This window comes from Dama dama, chromosome 23 (assembly GCF_033118175.1).
Source record: "Dama dama isolate Ldn47 chromosome 23, ASM3311817v1, whole genome shotgun sequence".
NCBI lineage: Eukaryota > Metazoa > Chordata > Mammalia > Artiodactyla > Cervidae > Dama > Dama dama.
The window spans coordinates 65,258,080-65,273,427 of NC_083703.1; the positions used below are offsets into that span (position 1 = coordinate 65,258,080).

A 15,348-nucleotide genomic window follows, 5' to 3' on the forward strand; every position below is an offset into this window, starting at 1 on the left:
TGAATATTTCTCTTTTTTCTTTTGGCTGCAGTTTGTGCCTTGAGAGATCTTAGTTCCCCAACCAGGGATTGACCTTGGCCCCAGCAGTGAAAGTGCCAAATCCTAACCACTGGACCACCAGGGAATTCCCTTAGAATATTTCTAAGGGAAAGAAATCAATATGAAAAGATGCACTGCAACTAGAACGTAGCTGCTGCTCACTGCAACTAGAGAAAGTTGGCACATAGGAATTCCATTAGGAATACCCAGCCCAGCCAAAAATAAATAAAATTAACAAAATCTGTAAGTACAAACTGATATAATGCATACATATGAATAAATTAATAAACAAGGAAAAGACACAAATCTCACATGCAGAAGAATTCCAAATAATTTATGTAGATATGCTGCCCTCACTGCTCCTTAGGCGTGGACGGCACATAGCGACTTCCTTCCAAAGAGTACAGTATAGAAAGAAGGAAGAAAATTTTACAGAGGGAAAACTGAAAGCAAAGTGCTACCTGAGTCAGGTGATCAAGGCCAACATCAGCAGTAATAAGGCATGTTGATAGTGTGTCCCTTATTTATGAGATAATAAATGTGGGATGTGAGGTGATGACAATGGTGTGCTACAGTCCTCTTGCCAATAACCTATAACCCCCATCTAATGATGAGAAAAAATCAGTCAGATTCTAATAGTGGGGCAACCCAAGACCTACCTGACTGGAACTCCTCAAAACTGTCCAGATCATCATAAACAAGGTGAGTCCGAGAAACTGCCACATCCAAGAGGAACCTCAAGGGACATGACAATTAAGTGTATTGTGTCCTGGAGAGGACTGTGGAACAGAAAAAGAAAATCTAAATAACTCATTGACTTCAGTTACTGATGTGTATCCATCATGGTTCATTAACTGCAACAAAACTATTACACAATGTGAGATCTTAACTGGGAAACTGGTTAAGATGTATCATCTTCTCAGTTTTTCTGTGAGCCTTAAATGGTTCTAAAGATTATCCAGGGACTTCCCTGGTGGTCCAGTGGTTAAAACTCTGTGCTTCCAATGCAGGGGACGCAGGTTCGATCCCTGGTCAGGGGACTAAGATCCCACATACTGTGCTGTGTTGTGTGTGCTCAGTTGTGTCCAACTCTCTGCCACCTCATGGACTGTCGCCCGCCAGGCTCCTCTATCCATGGAATTTCCCAGGCAAGAATATTGGAGTGGGTTGCCATTTCCTACTCCAGAGGATCTTCCTGACCGAGGGATTGAACCCCCATCTCCTGGTTTGGCAGGCGGATTCTCTAGCACCAAGCGACCTGGGAAGCTCTAATTACCACTTGCTACTCTGTCAGGAAAAAAAAAATCCAATAGTGGAGGGGAATGTATGGGTAAACAAGTTTGACCCTGAACTCTGACCATTGTGGGAGCTAGATGCTAGAAGATAGACGCCGGAGCTGGGAGGCTGGGTGAGCGGCACGGGGAGGGCGTGAGGCCTCCTGTGAGTAGCTGTGTGCCTCGATCTTCCTGGGGGTGGGGGCACGTCTTCTGATGTGCGGTCAGTCGTTGTCACCATGAATCCGCAGGGTCCTCTTCACACCCCTTCACGCCGTGTTGTGCTGATCGCCCAGCCCTTAGTCAGTGCTGAGTGACTAGTTTGGAGCTTTTCCGCAGCTCTTCCTTTTACTCAGTAAAACTGTCCCCTACAGCTTTTAACGAGTTCTTCCCAGCACCCGCTGCACCCTACCCACCCCCCAAGAACAAACAGAAATCAGTTTCCTTGCCACATGATGGCCTCTTAGAATTTAAAGAATGCTGTTTTGTTTTTCTGTTCAACATTTATGGAGCCAGGCAGCATGCCAATGCCCCGTTAATTATTTTCTTATTGAGGGAAAACATTCCTCCATTCCTTCAGTGTTCATGTGATGTGGTTTCCAGCCCTCTCGCTTCGCCTCCCTGCAGTTTCAGAGTCTCCGGGTGAGGTGCTCGGGACTGAACACAGGCTGCCTGAGGCTGGGCGCCTGCTGTGAACGCACCTCGTGCCGGCCCAGGGAGGAGCTGGGATGCCAAGCACCCTGGGTGAATGGAGGCACCAAGGCCAGGAAGGGCATTGCTTACTGTGGTAGAGGGCATGTGGGAAGCTGTGGAAAGTGGAACAAGAGGAACTTTAGACTTGATTCCATGGACTGGAGGTGGGAGGGGATGGTTTCAGGATGACTCAAGTGCATCACATTTATTGTACACTTTATTTCTGTAATTGTTACATCAGCGTCACCTCATATCATCAGACATTAGATCCTGGAGGTTGGGAACCCCTGCTCTAGACAATCCTAGAAGGCTCTGGGTGGGGGCTCAGAGCAAGGCCTTCATTCCCCACACATTGGAAGTGAAGCCTTAACTATGGTACCACCAGGGAAGTCCCACAAGTATTTCTTGAGCATTTATGAAGCTCCAAACATGGCCCAAGGTGCCAGTGTGGGCAAGTAAACTGATGTCATTCTTGCCCTCGTGGGGCTTATGATCTACCTGGAGACAGACAGTAAACAGATAAAGCAGCAAATATACAGAAGGTTTTAAATTGCTATTGAGAACAGAACAGAAAGCTGGATTGAGGAGGGAGGTGGTCTTACATGGAGTGGTCAGGGAAGGTTGCTCTAAGACAGTGATGTTTAAGCTGAGACCTGAATGACAAAACAAATGAGTTGTGGACAGCCTGGGAGAGAGAGTGTTCCAGAAAGAGAAAGCAGGTCGAGCCTGAGGGGGGAAGGAGCTTGGCATGTGGAGGGAACTGGAAGGGAGGGCAGTGTGGCTGAAACAGAGTAAACAAGGTGAGACCTCACGAGGGTGAGGCAGCCAAAGCCTCAGTGGCCACAGTGAAGAGTTTTATTTTATCCTGGGACCTTTGGGAAGCTGTTTGAGGACCTGACTCTAGCTGGAAAGTGTAGGGTGGACTGGAGGTGAATAACAGTGCCTGCTGCTGGGCTGCCCTTAGTGAGGTCCTGGGCAGGTTGATAGGTTCAAATCCCACTCCATCACTTTCTGCCTTGTCACCTTTGGCAAACTAGTTAACGTCTTTGTGGCTCAGTTTCCTTCAAGTGTAGCAGCTAAAAGCATGGACTCCGGGGACTTCTCTGGTGGTCCAGTGGTTAAGACTCTGTGCTTCCACTGCAGGGGGCACAGGTTTGATCCCTGGTCAGGGAACTAAGATCCCACATGCCCCATGGTACAGCCAAAATAAATAAATAGATAGATAAATAAATAAGTGCATGGACTCTAAAGACAGACCCACCTGAATTCAAATCCTAGCTTTATTGCTTCCATGCTGTGTGATGTTGGACATGTTTCTTAACCTCAGCAGCATCCTCTGTAAAATGATGATAATAAAAGAACTTACCTCGTGGGGTTCTAGTGAGGGTTATGTGCATTAACACACAGCAGAGCTACAAGAGTGCCTGGGATTTAGTGACTGCTCATTAAACATGAATTGGTGCTATCATCACCATCACCACCATCACGGCCATCATTATCATCAGCATCATCCTTACTGTAATTATTAGATACGTGACTTTTGACAAGCGAATTTCCTTTGCCCAACCTCATCTTCCACATCTAAGGCTGATAATCCCTATATGCCCGAGTGGTCAAAATTAATTTAGGTCTCAGTACAATGAGGGCCTTTCACTTTGAAATGCCTATGATATGCTGTGTGTGCTCAGTTATGTCTGACTCTGCAGCCCTATGGACCGTAGCCCACCAGGCTCCTCTGTCCCTGGGATTTCCCAGGCAAGAATACTGGAATGGGTTGCCATTTCCTTCTCCAGCGGATCTTCCCAACCCAGGGATCGAACCTGCGTCTCTTGTGTCTCCTGCATTGTCAGGCAGATTCTTTACCACTGAGCCACGTGGGAAGCCCAAAATTTTTGGTTGCGTCACACAGCTTGTGGGCTTTTAGTTCCCCAACCAGAGATCAAAGAGCTTGGAGTCCTAACCATTGAATTTGAATTATCACCTTTTCATAAATTATTGTTTCTGTGTGTGCAGAGAGTGTGTCCTGGGATCATTAATTTACTGAGCTCACTAGGCAGGATGTGGGTCTCATGCCACCATTGTTTTATTGTTTTGGGGCGCATCGCGTGCTCCTGTCACATGGTTTTGTTGCTTAGCAAACTTGCTTTCTAGCATGATCGCTGACTCACAGGGGTCTTCATACCTTTTCCTTTACTTATAATCCCTTAGTGGGATTAACTATTTAATCACCTACTTTGTCCCTTTACTCTGTCCCTATCAACGTGACAAGTAAACATGTGGATCTTCCTTCTGAAGCCTGCATTTTCCCCAATCCCACTTGGCTTGCCTAGAGCAGACCTCTTGGTTTATGGCTGATGTCCTCTTAAGCCCAAGACAGCTGGGCATTGCAAGCTCTGAACCACTGATCTCTCCCCTCCTTGCCAGAATCTTAATAGCTGAGAGGCTGAGTGAGCACTGGACTGGGATTTCAGCAGCCAGGACCCTAGTCCCAGCTTTGCCCCATCTCAAAGTGTCTCCCTACAAAGGGGAATACAGTCCCTGTAAAGCAAGCAGATGGGCCTGCTGACCTCCATCTCCCTTTCAGATATGATGGAGTAGGAATCCACACCAGAGAGCCCAAGGAGCAATGGGAGCTGCCCAGTAGCTGCCAGTGGCCCCAGAGCCTGTGAGGGACAGAAAGAACTAAGGCTCTGTGGGGCACATGTTATGAACAAAGCCCTGGAAGGAAGGGTCAGGGAGGACATGGTGGCTGTAGAAAAGGGAAGATCTAGGAGGACGAGCTATTTGTCATCGTCCTAAGGAAGAGAAAATGGGCTGACCTGGCACAAAGAAGAGTTGAGATTGGACACCAGGGAAAGCTGGTAAAATGCTGCTACCTGGCAAGTGAGTGTGTGAGTACAAATCCTTTTTTTAAAAATGTATTTATTTGGCTGTGTCAGGTCTTAGTTGCAGCATTTCATTGCTTCACAAGGGATGTCCCTCGGCATGTGGGATCTTAGTTCCAAGACCAGGGATCGAACCCGCATCCCCCTCTTTGCAAGGCAGATTCTTCACCACTGGACACCAGGGAAGTCCCACAAGCGTGATTCTTGCAGAGCCTGCTGCCTGGAGGTGGGACTATGGACAAAGTGCTCGGAGGGTTCTTTGAGCACTTTGATGTCATTGGCAAAGAGAGCCCTGGACTTCTCCCTATCACTTGCTGAATGACCCCAGATGGATTCAAGTTCTGTTTGGGGCCTTGCTTTTCCAATCCGAAAAATGTGCTTGTAGAATGGATGGTCTCTGAGGTTGAACTTTCTGGGGCTTCTTTTCTCTAGGGCCTTCACCAGATCCTCCTCCCGGAGAGCCAACATGACACGCGGCCCTTGATCCTTGTGAGCCTGGGAGCTGAGGTGATACGGGTCAGGAAAGAAAAATTTTGTGAACTGCTTGACAGTAATACAATAGAAAAATTGTCAAAGTTCAGTATCAAGTACCCCAGGTCAGTGCTGGAAAAGGGTGTGCATTCCGCCAGATCAAATGAACAATTTTTTACCTCTTATTTTAGTAAAAGAAAAAAAGTGATAATATCTAGTTCTGACAAGGGTAGAATGAAACTGGTAATTGCTGATACCCTCTAAATTGACTCAATCCTTTTGATAATAATTTTAGATAATAATGTTTCAAGGGCCCAAAACTGTTTCTACCCTTTGAAGCAATGGTCTACCTGTAAATTTATCTCTATATAACTAAATTATAGGGAAAGATACTAAGATGTTTGTAGCTGCCATACTCATAATAGAAAAACAACCACTCCCATCCACACGTGTCATACCAAGGGGCCAGTTTAGAAAACAGTGGTACATTCCCTTAATAGTAACTTTTTTGAAGAAGCAAAAGTAAAATGAGTGATAAAATGCTACATGAAAAGGACAGGGTACAAAGTTGTATATATACTATGACTAGAGCCTTTGTAGAACACTAACATGAGAAAAATCTAGAAGGAAAATGAGCAAAAATGATAATTCTGTGGTATTGCCCAATTTGTAATGGTCATTCTTTCTGGAAGATAGGACTTAAAGGGACTTTCTCGTTATAGTTATATATTCCTCTGATGTTTGTTTTTGCAGTGAATATATGTTTCTTTTTTTTACATTTCTTTTATAATAAGGGGAGAAATTATATACTTTTTAAAGTTCTTGTCAGGGTAGTAACATTCCAAGTGGGTTTTCCCCTTTATTCTCAATGTTTGGTAATGATGATATATATATTTTATAATTAAAAAATATTTATCTTAAAAGATTTAATAAAAAGATTTCTATTTATATTTCCCTAGTTTCCAAATTTTCCATAAAACTGAATAATTTTATAGTGTGAAAAAAACCCCACTATTTTTTACGTAAAAACTAATGTATTGCCTGATCATTGGTCACAGAACTGTTTTGATCTTACACTGTTATTACTAAAGAGTGTTTGAGTGTATAGTCCCTAGAATACATATGTGATGTGAGTGACAATATTTATTTTTTATCTATTATATCTATATTATATCTGCTGTGTGTTGTATATCTCCTATACCTTATAAATAGGCAAACATAGTTCTTTAAAAAGAATAAGACAGAGAGAATTCCCTGGTGCTCCAGTAGTTAGAACCTTGTGCTCTCACTGCTGAGGGCACAGGCTTGACCCCTGGTCAGGAAACCAAGATCCTGCAAGCTGCGTGATGTGGCTGAAAATTTAAATTAAAAAAAGAAAAAGCCAAAGATAAATATAGATGAAGTCCTACTGGTTTCTTCACACAGCCCAGTGGATCTCATTCACCTCCCCGGTGACATCCCCAGCCCCTCCCAGAAGCCCAGCCTAGATGCTCGTAGCCACCCTAGCCTTGGTCCCCCGCCTCCGTCTTCTCCATGCTGGACCACTTCTGCATCCTGTGCTTTCGTGCTGGGCCGTGCTTAGTCTCAGTCACGTCCGACTCTTTACGACCCCGTGAACTTTGGCCTTCCAGGCTCCTCTGGCCATGGGGATTCTCCGGGCAAGAATACTGGAGTGTGCTGGGATCTTCCCAACCCAGGGGACGAACCCAGGTCTCACGCACTGCAGACATAGATTCCGTACCATCTGAGCCCCCAGGGAAGCCCAGGAACACTGGTGTGGGCAGCCTGTCCCTTCTCCAGGGGATATTCCCGACCCAGGGGAATCAAACCGAGGTGTCCTGCATTACAGGCAGATTCTTTGCCGGCTGAGCTTACCAGGAAGCCTGCACTGTGCTTTTTTTAAATCTCAAATCTGGCCATGTTAAACTCCTGTGTAAAGCTTTCAGTCATACCTCACTGCCTATAGGGTACAGTGCAGATTCAGTGCCATGTAAATAGCGCTTCATAGTCTGACCCTTCAACTCCCTGCAGCACTCCTGCTGTCTCTAACCCACTCTGGCAACCCAGGCAGATTGCGTCCTAGACCATTGCCTTTGCCAATGTAGGCCCTTCTGCCTGCAACGCCGTCCCTCAGTTCTGCTTCCACTTCTCATTCTCTAAGACTCATCTCCTCCAGAAAGCTGGGCTAAGTACCCCTTTCTGTTCACCCATAGTCCTCCAGCTCTCACAGTGGCCACACCACGCTGTATTACAACTGTTTAGAGCTTTGTAGTTTGTTTGTTTTTCTTTAATGTGGACAATTTTTAAACTCCTTAGTGAATTTTTTTACAATGAGAGACATGTAGGCTCTTTCTCCCTGACCAAGGACCGAACCTGCACCCCCTGCATTGGAAGGTGAACTCTTAACCACTGGACAGCTAGGAAAGTCCTTAGAACTGTGTAGTTTTTGCACAGTTCTTTCCCCACCACTTGATTAATTTCCTCCTGAAGACAGGATTTGGGCTTTATCCACCTCTCACCTCTAGCACCTCTACAGTACTTGGCACGAGATAGGTGCTTGATAAACGTTAGTGAATGAATGAGGCCCACTCTGGAAAACGAAAAAGGCTGAACATTTAAGAAGGTGAAGACCGAAAGTGTTTGCATTACTCCAACAATCCCAATTAGCATTTTATGTATATCCTTTCAGTATTTTTTTTTTTTACTACATGGATATGTGCCAAATATGCATTTCTCATTCAGTCACACAAACTTTCATAAGAGAAACCATACAGATATAATTTTGCATCCTCCCTGCCTTTTTCTTTTCTTGTGGTGGTGATATGATCAGACATGGTTTTGTAAGCAGTGTGGTGATTCCTGTGGTTGAGAAAGAGGTGACGGCAAGCAGATCTGTAGAGTTACTTCAACCGTATCTAATGAGCACAGGAAAGAATTTGACATGGGATCTGTATGACCTTGGACAAATCACTTCCCCTCCTCTAGGCATCAGACTCCACTGCAAAATGAAACAATTAGAGTAGAACAGTTTTCCCAAATTATGGAACATCTTCTCAGAAGGCTTACAAGATGATTTTAGGTGGTACACAGATTATGAACAGCTACATATTTATTCGAATATGAGTTAGAAAAGCAGGACTAGTTCACTAACCCCTTGATTAGACAATCTTGTTGCTTTTGAACCAAGCCAAAGTAAATATTTAAGTAAAAGAAATTAAGTGGAATTAAGAAAAGCATTAATAAGAGAGCAGGTGATAACGTAGCTGTGGTCCAGATTGGGGGCAGTTTTTACGTGTGTGCGCATGGCTGAGTCCCTTTGCTGTTCACCTGAAACCACCACCACATGGCTAATCAGCTGTACCCCAACACAAAATAAAACGTTTAAAAAGAATAAGAAAAACGGGGGCAGTTTTGCGGGAAAAAAAAAAGTTGGGAAACACTGATGGTTCCTTGCAGTTCAGCGATGCCCCAGTTCTCTGATTCCTGTGGCCTATCAATGTAGAAAATAGCTATTTAGAGCCACCTCCTCAGAAAAGGCTTTAAGGGGGAAAGAAAGGATTTAAGGAGGAGAGAAAGGGTTTAAGGAGCCTTAGCTTCTCACAGAGCGTCTGGTATATGACGGGTGTCAGCCAACGTTGGCTGAATTGGAATTCAGAGGAGGTTTGCGTAGACTTGAGGATGGCAGATGCTGGGGCCCTCAGCGTCTGTGCTGCACGGTCAGCACTCTGCTGCAGTCGTCTGCAATGCTGACAGACAGAATTCTGGCTTACTCATTAATTGTCAAACTCATGGTTTTCTCGACTGCTAAAGCAGGCAGAAAATATATCCATTATCTAGCTCAAATCCCCCATGTTTTAATTGAGGACGGTGAGGCCCAGGAAAGGGGGACGTGGCATGCTGAAGATTGCACAGTCCATGGGTGAGACACCTGTCCCATGGATGCTACGGGCTAGATTATCCGAAGCCTGTCCCCCTACAGACACAAGGAGCACATGTAGAATATGAACAGCTGAGTTCGCAGGAAAAAAGGGAACCCTCCCAAAGGCCCAAGTGAAGAACAACCTAAAATCAAAGCACTGTGTGTGATCTAGTGCTGGGTGGCCAGGCGGATGTGGCGTGGGGGTAGTAACTGAGGGCTCCATGGGCTGAAGTGTGGCATCCTGCAAGGACAGGTGACAGTTGCAATTCCAGCAAGGCAGAGGGTGGAACTGGAACCCCTGCATGAAGTGGAGGGCTTCAGAAGAGCTGCCCCCTTTAGTGAAAGACTAGACTAGAATCAACGTGACTATCAGCATCAGGAGGTGACGTAGAATCTTAACTGTCAACTTTTACTCTGGAACAACAACATCAAAAAGATCTTCTAAGAATTTGTGATCACATGCTTGCCCTCTCTTAAGTTTTGGTGAGTTCCTTAACCTCATCGAGCCTTAGTTTCCATGTTTGTGAAATGAGGTGGTCATGAGGATCTGATGAGTTAACAAGTATAAAGTGCCTGGTGCATGGTGAGTGCGAAGCAGGGTTAGATATTGTTACTTATTATGTAAGAAGTCAGGAGTTAATGGGGCTCTTTAGGTAGAGACTCCCCAGTGGTATGCTGGGGAACATTCAACAAGCAGCTCTTTGGGAGGTGGGAGGTCTCCTGACTGGAAGTGTTGGCCAGTTTCTATTACACATACCCCTCCCATGGCCAATTTTGAGCTACCAACCTGTTGTCACTCAGCATGGAGTTGCTCTTGTGAGCTGGTAGGAGCTGACACTGGCACTGCTGAGACCTAAGGTCTCAGGACTAACTTGTAGCCCATGCTGACCTCTAGATTTTGTATTAAGTTGATCTCTGTGAATCAAAGTTGATTTTGTCCTCCTGGTCAATGCAATTTTCTGAAAGAATGCTCTAATGTGTTAGTGATTTACCAAGCTTGCCTCCTTAGGTGAGAGTACAGCTGAGGCAGTGAAAGTCAAACGGGCCTTCCCTTGCTGTGGGCTCAGGAGGAAATAAGCCAGTGAGTCCTGAGGCCATCCACCATTGCCCACTTCTTTCCTTACCCTCATGTGCTATGAGGGAGGGGGGCAGAGTAGACGCAGGGCACCAAGACCAGCCAGGGCAGCTACCAGTTGACTTTCTATCTCTAAAGATTTGCCCGATCTGGACATTTCCCATAAATGGAACCATGTAGTAGTTTGGTAGGAAAACCTAAATGAACTTTTTGGCCAACCTAGCACATGTGACTGGCTTCTTAGCATAGCGTTTTCAAAGTTCATTCGTGTTGTAGCCAGTTTTGGTCTGGCTACAAAAATTCATTCGGGAATTTTTCCATACAGTGTTACAGAGAAACCCAAAATTTTGGCCAACCTAATATCAGTATATCATTCCTTTTTATTGTCAAATAATATTGCAGCACATGGACATATTATACTTTATTTCTCCATTCATCAATCGATGGACATTTGGGTTGTTTCTACTTTTTGGCTATTTTGAATAAGGCTGCTAGGAGCATTCTTGTGCAAGTTTTTATGTAGGCGTATGTTTTCATTTCTCTTGGGTATATACCAAGGAGTGGAATTGCCGGGCTGTAAGTTAACTGTTTAACCTTTTGAAGAACTGCTAGGCTATATTTCCAAGTAGCTGCATCATTTTCTATTCCTGTCAGCAATGTATTTGAACCCTCATTGCAATATCTCCACTTCTCCATTGACACTAATAATTATTTGTCTCTTTAATTGTCATCATCCCAGTGGGCATAAATGGTATCTTGTATGGCGTTGGCTTATATTTCCCTGATGGCTAATGATCACAGGTATAATTTAAAATGTTCAATAGCCACATTGTAAGAAATAAAAAGAGAGGGGTGAAATTAATTTTAATAATACATTTTATTGAGTGTAGTATATCTAAAATATTATCATTTTAGCATGTAATCAACATAAAAATGACTGAGATACTCTGCATTCTTTTTTTGGTGTTAAGTCTTTGAAATCTGGTATGTATTTTATACTCAGAGCACATCTCTAGTTCAGATTAATCACACTTTTCAGGTACTCAGTGGCCACGTGTGGGTCATGGCCACCGCATGGAGTAGTGCAAGTCTAGGGAATGAAAGCGTGGAAAGGTAAAGAAGGCCGATAGAAGGGTCTGGGAAGGGGCGCAGAGGAGGAACAGGGCTCAGGGTGTTTAGGGCCTGAAGGAGTGGCAGGAGGCAGGACTGGAGGGGCAGGGGGACAGGGAGGCGCTGGGGTGGGAGCCCCAACACCTGTTCCTTACCTTCAGCGATGAAGATCTGTGCCAGAAGTTCCTCAAGGAGAACAGCTGGAATATCTTCCGGAAGGATCTGGTGCGGCTGCTGGTAGAGCCTCGCTGGTGTCCCCCATTCACTCCGATCCAGCCCAAGAAGAAGGGGACCTACAACCCCAGAATTGTGATGCTGGATCTGTATAGCTTAGACAAGAAGACGAAACGTCGTCGTCACCCCATCTTTATGGCACCCCAGAAATACCTGCCCCCATTGAGGATTGTCCAAGCCATTATAGCACCCCGGTACAAAATCCAGGAGCTCCTGCCTCAGTATAAGAATGCAGGGGTCCTCATGTAGAATCAATAAAAGATGTTGGGTTGACCACCATGTTTCCTGAGTAACCGCCATGGGAGTTGTGGGGCTTACATTGGGAGGCCCTGGGGGCGACCTATGGGTCTGGAGAGGTTTTAGGGGGCGCTTTCTCCCCTGATGCTTGTGGGGCTGAGTAGAGGATGGTCAGGAGGCTGGGTGTGCAGGGGTTAATCACTGGGGGTGGCCTCAGGGTGAGAGGGTCTTATGACATGGATGGGAGGCACAGAGGCAAGACAGGGTTGTGAACTCAAATGTCTTGCAAGGCCAGGCAGGTTGTCTGAAGGAGTGTAGGGGACTTCCCTGGTGGTGCTTCCACTGCAGGGGCCTGGGTTTGATCCCAGGTCAGGGAACTAAGATCCATAGAGCATTCGTTCTATGGCAGCCATCTTGCTAAAGCATTTGACTGGAGTCTTGTGACTTGGGCCAAGATCCTTGGTCTGCTCCCTAATGGTGGTTGAGGATTAAAAGAAGTGGTACAAGTGTGGCAGGGCAGAGGATTTTATTCACCAAGACCCCTGGAGCCAACAGGAAAGTCGAGATGGTAGGCTATGCAGTGCGGCTAAGATTAAAGAGATAGATACACAGCAGAAGGCCTTGGGAGGTCACGGGGAATGGTGGGGACTGGTGTGCGCATTCCCCATGCCGGTGGAGCAGCAGCTCAGTAGCTCTAATCAGTTGATGTCATACCAAGAAATAATGTGGATGCAATACGGCTAAGCTTTAGATTTTTTCCAGGAAAACCCAGAAACCCAGTGTTTTAGATGATTCCTGTTGTTGTTCAGTCGCTAAGTCGTGTTCCATAAGACGCCATGGACTGCAGCACGCCAGACTCCTCTGTCCTCCACTGTCTCCCGGAGTTTGCTCAAACTCATATCCATTGAGTTGGTGATGCTATCTAACCATCTCATCCTCTGCCGCCCGCCCCCCGCTTCTACTGGTTTTCAAATGTGAGCAGTGAATTCAAATTGTTCTTGAAATACTGTGTTAGGCAAACAAAACACACACGTAGGCTGTGTTGGGCCCACAGGCTGCCAGTCTGCCAATAGCTTGTCGAGCAGCTCTGTCTGACAGGGTGTTGCCGGAGCCTGGAGTGAGGCGTGACCGCGGGGGCAGATACGAGGAGCCCGAGACAGATGGGCAGCATGACAGGAGCTGGCATCCTGGGTGAAGGATGAGGAGTCAGCAGCCTGAGAGGGAGGGCACAGACCAGAGATAAGGAGATGCTCGGTGGGACTTAAGGAGGGCTCCTTGGTCCCTCTGGCAGGGCCCAGAAGCTGCCAGTCACTGGTCTGGGCTGGCTTTCCTTGTTGGTGGTGCTGGGCCTAGAACTCAGGGTTCCTGTCTCCTTCCAGCCTTGGTACCACAGACCCAGGACCTAGTCATCTCTCTCCCTCAGGAAACCCCATGGTTTAGCTTTGAGAGCCCCGAGGGGCCTGGAAGAGGCCATGGCAGCACAAGAGCCCAGCCTGGGAGAAGGCAGAAGCCCTCCCCCACCCAGTACTCACCCACTCACCTACACCACCCCTGCAAGGAGCAGACTCTGAGGAACACCCAGACACTGAACTCTGGAGAGCCTGCTTCTGCTTGTCTCATGGGATCCCGGTAAGCGCCTTGAGTCCATCACCTGCAGCCTGGTTCCCCAGTGGCAAAATGAGCATGTTGGACAAGATGGATGGTTTTCACCAGTGAGCGAGAGGTGAGTAGAGTTTGACAAGCATACTCGATATTATAATTTTGTGTGTTGAATTTAAAAGAAAACTGTTTTCGGGTTACACAGCAAAGAAGGAGGAGTAGGTGGACTTCCCTGATGGTCCAGTGGCTAAGACTCCATGCTCCCAATGCAAGGGACCTGGGCTCCCAATGCAAGGGACCTGGGTTCCATCCCTGACCAGGGAACTAGATCCCACATGCCACAACTAACAGTTTGCATGCCGCAACTAAAGATCCCACGTGCCACAACCAAGACCTGCCAGAGTGTTGCCCTAATGGTCTTGGATCGAGTGACGAGAATGAAGACAGAACACAAAATCTGGTGCAGTGAGTCAGGGGACCTGCAGCCTCTATTGGACTGAGGTTCAGAGTCCACTCTGAGTCCAGCTTTTATTCCTAATTGCAGACTACAAAACTTTCTTTGATCTATCTTTCCCAAGACACTACATTGACATAGTTCAGATCTCCTTGTTTTTATCCTAGGCTGTTCCCTTCTGGGATAGTCTCGGGAACAATCAGCAAGTTCATAGGCAGTGTTCATACCTAACGCCGACCCTGCGTTCCAGGGTCCATGCTTTCATGATCCCAGTCATACTTCCTTCTGGGTCTGGCCTTGGGGTTTGTAAAAGCCTATTATTCTAAGAAAAACATGAAAAATAATCACCAATGCAGTTTCTTAATATATGCTCTTTTTCTAAGTGTTATTCCTGTGAAATTTCTCAAGGCTGTGAAAGTACATTGTTGGGAATTCCCACTACATCCTCCCCTTCTCGTTTTTGGAGGAGTAGATACTCTGTCTGAGCAACATTTTTCTTCATCAGTTCTCGGATGGTTTCTCTCGTGCATCTGAGGACTACACACAAAACAGTTAAAAATATACATCCTGTTATTATAGTACCAAGTAATACTCCTCCGAAAGTTTTAATTCACATCATGGGGTTAAGTTTATGTAAGCTTTCCTCGATTTCTTTAAATAAATCAGTTTCTGGGAGTAATTGTAAGTGAACACTCTGCATATTAGAAATAGTAGCCTGTAATTGGGAAATATCTAAGGATAGATTATTACGAATGTGTCCTGTCAAATGTTTAGATAGTTGATCCCAAGTATATGCACTTTGATTATACCTGTGAGGTGTGACACAAAATGAAGAGATATTTCAATCACACTTAAGATGGATCTGTGATTTTAAATTTTGCACTTTGTCCCCTAGTAGGAGAACTGAATTTTCTAAATCAGTCAATCGGTCACTATTTTCTTAGTCTCTGTGGGTTTGACCTCCCCAGGCAGAACCTGCATTTTGGTGTTACTACTTCGCAAAGCTAGTCGTTTGTGTAGTTTGATGCGGTGCCAACCTGGCTACTGCTGCGGCTGTGGCTATTAGCAATAACTCCCACAATAGCTGTTATAAGGAGTCCAATAAACCTTTTGGAACGTTGCAGTACTTTCTTTATAACCTTTAAAAGAGCATGTATTTCAGGGGAGCCTTCCCAAGGTCTGGTTTGATTTACTGGAAGCCATAGTCGCAATCTCCTTTTTAATATAACAAATGAGTGATTAGAATTATAAAGTGAAGAATTTAAGCAAATATATAGTTTGCAGTCCTGGCAAGAAAGTTTTTGTACACTTTCATTGGTAGAAATTGTTCCTTTCAAGAGCACATAAGGATCTCTCAC

The 15,348-nt window shown here is 45.6% G+C and overlaps 1 protein-coding gene across 1 annotated transcript in view; it reads left to right on the plus strand.

Annotated features, from left to right (window-relative positions):
• The window catches only part of CNBD2 (cyclic nucleotide binding domain containing 2), a 41,099-nt gene extending 35,416 nt beyond the window's left edge, over nt 1–5,683 (plus strand). The window contains exon 11 of the mRNA XM_061127181.1: nt 5,324–5,683. Within this exon, the coding sequence (XP_060983164.1) occupies nt 5,324–5,626 (303 nt within the window). The 3' untranslated portion in view covers nt 5,627–5,683. The remainder of the gene's footprint in view (nt 1–5,323) is intronic.
• Nucleotides 5,684–15,348: the final 9,665 nt, after the last annotated feature.